Genomic DNA, 5922 nt, shown 5'->3' with positions numbered 1-5922 from the left:
CCCCCCCCCCCCCACCTTAGTAAAAGAAAAAAAACCTGCTAAACCGATAGCCTTCCCTTGTTTCTGACTCAGAGACTAGTGTAATTTTGGTCCGTATATATTTCACTGAATTGGAGTTTTCTTATTTTGAAACCAGATATCTCGGAAATAGAGTCCAACCGATCTTTTTCTCCAGAGGAGAGACGCCAGCAGTCTTCTGATCAGGACTATCATTCCTCCACCGAGAAGCTGAAGGAGAGGCCGAGGTAAGGCCGGCGGGCTTCCATTTCTGTCAGTCACTGGGGTGTGCCCTTGAGTGTATATCGCAGCCGTGTTATCTGCTGAGACATGATCACGGTGTGTGCTTCAGCTCCAGAGAGGAGACCTCAGGCAGACTGTCCAGGATGGGTGCCACACCCACGCCGTTCAAGTCCACGGGGGACATCACAGCTGCGGGTGTCATAGAGGCCAGCAAGGAGCCCAGGTACCAGGAGGAAACCCCAGGTAAGGCGTTAAGGTCATTCTTTAGTATGTGTATGTTATACACAAGCTGCCAGCCCAGATCCACTGATTGGAAGAATTGAGTACAGAAATATGTGCTTGATGTTTCTAGATGGTGACTGAGAAAAAGCAACATTATTTAAAAAACAATTTGTCCAGTGGAGGAAGCCCTCTTTATTTTTCTCTTAGCGTGGGAGGTATAGTCTATCCTAATATATGATCAGAAAAGGTCACATTTTGACACATTTGAAAACGTCCTCTTGCTGTCTATCCATGTGATTATCATCATAACTCTAGGCACATCAATATTTATATGTGGGGAAAACAGTATTTTCTGCCTGTAAAGAGCACTGCTTTGTGTGTGTGTACCTTGTGTTTGGGTGTTTCTTTTCTCTGGCTTTTGGAAGCTGTAATAACTGCTAATGCCCTAAAGTTAAACTCATCTTTAAGTCTCCCCCCCCCCCCCCCTTTCTCTTTAGAGGTAAAAATGAAGACAGTTTAAGAAAGGAGTGGGCTAGGGAGCAGGGAAGGCTGTGCTGCTGTTAGATGGGATGGTCCAGTGTGGTACCACGGTAAACAGTTACACCTAAAGCCTGTGGATTTTGCTGTTTTTATATTAAGAAACAATCTCCAGGTCTGGACAATGAAGAAGAAGATTTTTGTCTGCATTCGTTGTGATTTATTTTCATGGTATGGGGATTGAATCCACACCGTACTGCATGTGAGACAGAGCTACTCACTTAAGCTACACATTCAACCCACGCTACACTTTCTTAAAATCCACAGTGTCTGGGCACTGGAGACAGAGTTCAAGGGTTAAGAGTTTGCCATCATCCATATGGTGGCTCCCAACCCTCTGTAACTCTAGTTCCAGGGCATCTGATGCCCTCTTCTGGCCTCCAGAAGCACTAGGCACCAACATGGTGAGTTTGTATACATGAAAAAAAAAATCAGTCTCTCACGCATAAAATAAAAACAAATAAAATGTTTAAATCCACAGTTCCACAACCCAGAACAGCCCCAAGAGTTTTTCTTCGTCCTAGTCCTGAAGATGAAGCAATATACGGGTATGTACCTCCATTCCTCAGACCCCCGTTCCTCCTTCCCACTAGGCATATGCCTTAGCTGAAGCCCACCACAGCGGTGCTGTTTCCACCCCCACCCCAATGGCGAGTCTCTATTCAGCCACCTTTTAACCAGTGCTTATTCCTAATGTTCACAAGAAAGAGGAATCATCTACGAGAAGAACAAACTTTGGGATTGGGCGAACTTTACCGCTTCGCCATCTGTTCATTTAATTACCCAACTACTGGTCCTGAATGTTTTTCTGAATATCTGCGTCACTCAGATGTGTAACTTCAGAAGGGTGGAGCAGCTCCAGGATGTAGTGCTTCAGTAGAGACTGTAGGGGTGCGATGGTCCTGGCATGGTGGGGAGGGAGAAGGGGCCATGTTGAGTGGTGTCAAGACGGCATTGTTGGATTAGGCCTGGTTTCCATGGATCAGAACTGTCTTCATTTGACTAAACTTGTGGTGGAATACATTTGGGAGAGCATCTTTCCATCAGGTAACTAGGATCAGTCCCTAATTCCATACCCTCTCATCTTAGGTGAGTTAATGTGATAAATTCGGTATTTTGTTCTTCCCATCACTGTCCCAGGGAGATTAAATTATACAACAGATGAGAAAAACGAGAGGACACTTTTGTAAACCTTGAAGTCACTCCTGAGCTAGAAAACAGTTAAGTGTAATCTCTTAATGAGAAGCCTCCATTTTAAACGGTGTGGTATGTTTTGTCTTTTCTTTCTGAACCCAAACCTACTTCAGCCCTAATACCAAAATGGTGAGGTTCAAGAAGGGAGACAGCGTGGGCCTCCGGTTGGCTGGTGGAAATGATGTTGGGATATTTGTGGCTGGCATTCAGGAGGGCACCTCCGCAGAGCAGGAGGGCTTGCAAGAAGGAGACCAGATTCTGAAGGTAAGGAAGCCCCGCCTTACAAGGTGCTTTGATGGACGTTTTTTCCAGTATATGTGCGCGAGTACACACACAGACTTTGGTGGAAAATCCACAAGGCATTAACTGAGGGTCTGGTAAAGCATCATCTCTGTGCCAGAAGCAGAGGGCAGAAGAAGTTACAGAATCATCCAGGGAATCAGACCCCAAGGCACAAGGGTGTGCCCGCTCTCTGCGGTACCAAGCCTTGCTCATGAGCATTGCTAAACTTTCCAGTGAAATTCTGGGACCTTCTTTGGGTCCCAGGAGGGTCCAAGAAGACTCCCTGAGTGAACCTTGAGGCAACACATGATCCTAGGACATCTTTTCACTCTCAGCTACTCATGCTACTGACGAAATCTTTTCAAATGCCAGCACATGTACTAATTTGTACTCGACGGCGAATGTACAAATGAAGAAAAAGCATGCTTTCAGCTACTGGGAAAGCCAGAGGTTTAGAGCCTTGCTCATTAAAGTTGGAGGATAAAATAGATTTCTGTTGTAAAAAAGGACAGTACAAGTGAATTTTATGAAAGAGAAGTGGAGAATTCACCTCGAGTTTCAGACACCCAATTTCTGTATAAAACATTGTTAAAGACAAGGAAAATTGCATCCGTATTCAGAACTTTCCTAGAAAGTTTTTGTTTTTTGTTTTTTTGTTTGTAATGTGTTTTGTTTGTTTGTTTCCTGCCATCACCATGGTGACCAGGGAGATGCTGGTTGGGCGCTGATTTCTCTTGCAGTAGTCCTCTGTAGAGGTCAGGCAACAGGTGGCCTTGATAATCATTGAAGCTGACTGTAAAAAAGGCTCTTTTCTTTTGTAAAAGGCTGAGAGAGACTGAGCTCCCTGAGCTGGGCAGAGTGGGAACTGCGACACAGTGAGCCAGAGCTGATACCGAATCCTCCCCAGGCTCCCAGCACAGCCAGCGGGGCCCTGCACACTGCTCTCAGATAATGAAAGGCGATACTTGTCTGTTGGGAAGGACCGCACAGTCTGACCTTGACGTGCATGAACACTGGCCTAATCATTTCCACTGTAGTGCTTTCTTGTTGGTCAGCCTGAAGACACGCAGGGAACTGTGTGCATAGCCTGGCCACTTTCTTTGGCTGGTGGGTTTTAAAGAATCCCTCTCCCTGACATGTATAGTGCACTGTACTGCCACTGAACCCAACAGGTCTTATAGATAACAGAAACATGATTGCTTTGATTTTTATTTATTTTCCCCTGCTTGGTTTAACTGCTTCTTTGTTATTTATATGGTGTGGCTGGTATTTCTCTTTCAAAGTCTGTTACGGAATGGAAAAGACCATAACAAAACCAAACACATACGTGGAGGTGGTTATGATTGTTAAGTCACATGGGTTTTAAAAACTACATCTCATTTGTGTATGTGTGGTGGGTGTGGGAGGAGCGAGAGGAACACTTGTGCCGTGTCATGCATTGGAGGTCAGAGGACAACTTTTGGAAGTCATTTCTGTCCTTCCACCACATGGATCTTAAGGATCAAACTCAGGTCATCAGGTTTGGTGGCAAGTGCCTTGACACGTTGAGCCAAATCACTGGCCCTGGAGTTTCAAAATGTAGCTTGCAAAGTATATTTTAATTTTGACAGTTATAGCTTTGCTCCCAACAGAAGGTCATAGAGATGGATAGAGGGATCCCCGAAACCCTATGTGCCCTTTTATGTTTAAATAAATAGATAAGTATGAGCAATGTACATAGAAAGCATTCATAGATACAGATGAAGTTGTGCAAATGACACAGGAAAGGGTTAGATGGCAAAGTTCTGTGACCTTTGTCCCCAAATAGAGGTGTGAGAATGACAGCACCTTACATGGTAACATTGTTTCAAAGAGGAGCTGATTGTTTCTGCAAATCCCTCTCCCCTCTTGATTTTCTGCTCCCTCTTCCTAGATGCTCTCTGAGCCTTGCCGGGAAGGGGTTTAGTATAAATGTTCCGTTTAGAGCCCAGTACGCCCTTCTCTAATTTTCTGTATGTTGACAGGTTATGGGTCTTTTTATTAATCAATATTGACTGCATAAAGAAACTTCTCGGAGTCAGGTGTGGTGGTACATGCCTTTTATCCTAGCACTCCAGGAGTTAGAGACAGGAGAGATCTCTGAGTTCAAGGCCAGCCTGATCTACAAATCCAGTTACAGGACAGGTAGGGCTACACAGAGAAATCTTGTTTTGGAAAAAAAGAAAAAGGAAAAAGAAACTTTTTTGTTCATTGCTAAGTAGTGCACTAATCTATAGACATAAGGATAAGAACTAGTGGAATTACTATTTCCACTTAGCGAAATGTAGTACTGAGTTCTCTGTAGGGCCCATGACAGCCAGCCATCGGCTTTAGCCTCGTTAAGAGTATCAGATTGGGTTCTAAATAGAACCAGAGATTGGTTACTGCCATTTCACTTGTGCTATTTTCTACCAGTGGGCCTGTTTGCCAGCTAGTTGTTATTGAAGGTTTGTGGCTGTTTAAGACTTGATGGCTCTTCTCTGGGAGCATGCACGACGAAAACCTATAGCTGATAGGCAATGCATCTTCTAGCTCAGCACACAATTGATTTCCCCGTATCCTATGACTCGGGTATGTTCCATCTTCAGTAGTAGATCTTTTTTTTTTTTTATTTGAGACTGGGTTTCTCTGTGTAGTTCTAGCTGTCCTGGAACTCACTCTGTAGACCAGGCTGGCCTCGAACTCAGAAATCTGCCTGCCTCTGCCTCCCAAGTGCTGGGATTAAAGGCATGTGCCACCACGGCCCGGCTAGTAGTAGGATCCTACCATCGTGTTATTATATACATTAAAGACCCCAAATCTTCTAAAGCGAATTAAGCATATTCAGACAAGTATCTAGGCACAAAATAAACAAACAAAAATCCCTAGACCCTTTGTATCCCCACCACAAACATAGCCAAAAAGATACAAGGGAAACAATCCCGTTTTCCATGGCCTAGAGAAGAAATCTGGGGAAGAATCTAACCAAGGAAAGTAAAGACTTGTACAATGAAAATTTTAATACACCAAAGAAAGGATATTGAAGATATCAAAAGGTAGAAGGGTCTCCCATGTTCATGGGGTTGTCAGGGTTAATATTGTGAAAATGGCGACCCTAAAAGTAATCTATAGATTCAACCTAATCCCCATCAGAATTCCAGTGTCAATTCTTAACAAAAACTGGGGATGGGGTGTGTCTCAAAATTCATATGAAATCAAAAAAGACCCATGATAGCCAGGACAATCCTGAAGAATAAAAAGATTGCTGGATGGATCACCATCTGTGATTTTAGTTATCCTACAGAGCTGTGGTAGTAAAAACAGCATGATTGTGGCAGAAAAGAGACACATTGACCAGTGGAATAGAATTGAAAACCCAGGTAAGCCGGGCGGTGGTGGTGCACGCCTTTAATCCCAGCACTTGGGAGGCAGAGGCAGGCAGATTTCTGA

At 44.1% G+C, this 5922-nt stretch overlaps 1 protein-coding gene across 3 annotated transcripts in view; it reads left to right on the top strand.

The window, feature by feature from the left end:
* Nucleotides 1-5922, top strand: part of Tjp2 (tight junction protein 2) — a 98943-nt gene that overhangs the window by 72142 nt on the left and 20879 nt on the right. For all 3 annotated transcript variants that reach the window (XM_031389970.1, XM_031389969.1, XM_031389967.1), the window contains exons 8-11: nt 137-245; nt 350-483; nt 1481-1547; nt 2307-2457. In XM_031389970.1, coding sequence (XP_031245830.1) covers nt 137-245; nt 350-483; nt 1481-1547; nt 2307-2457 — 461 coding nt within the window. The remainder of the gene's footprint in view (nt 1-136; nt 246-349; nt 484-1480; nt 1548-2306; nt 2458-5922) is intronic.

This window comes from Mastomys coucha, unplaced genomic scaffold, assembly GCF_008632895.1.
Source record: "Mastomys coucha isolate ucsf_1 unplaced genomic scaffold, UCSF_Mcou_1 pScaffold21, whole genome shotgun sequence".
In the NCBI taxonomy this organism is placed as follows: domain Eukaryota; kingdom Metazoa; phylum Chordata; class Mammalia; order Rodentia; family Muridae; genus Mastomys; species Mastomys coucha.
The sequence above is the reverse complement of the archived record's forward strand: the minus strand, read 5'-3'. Positions and strand labels throughout refer to the sequence as shown.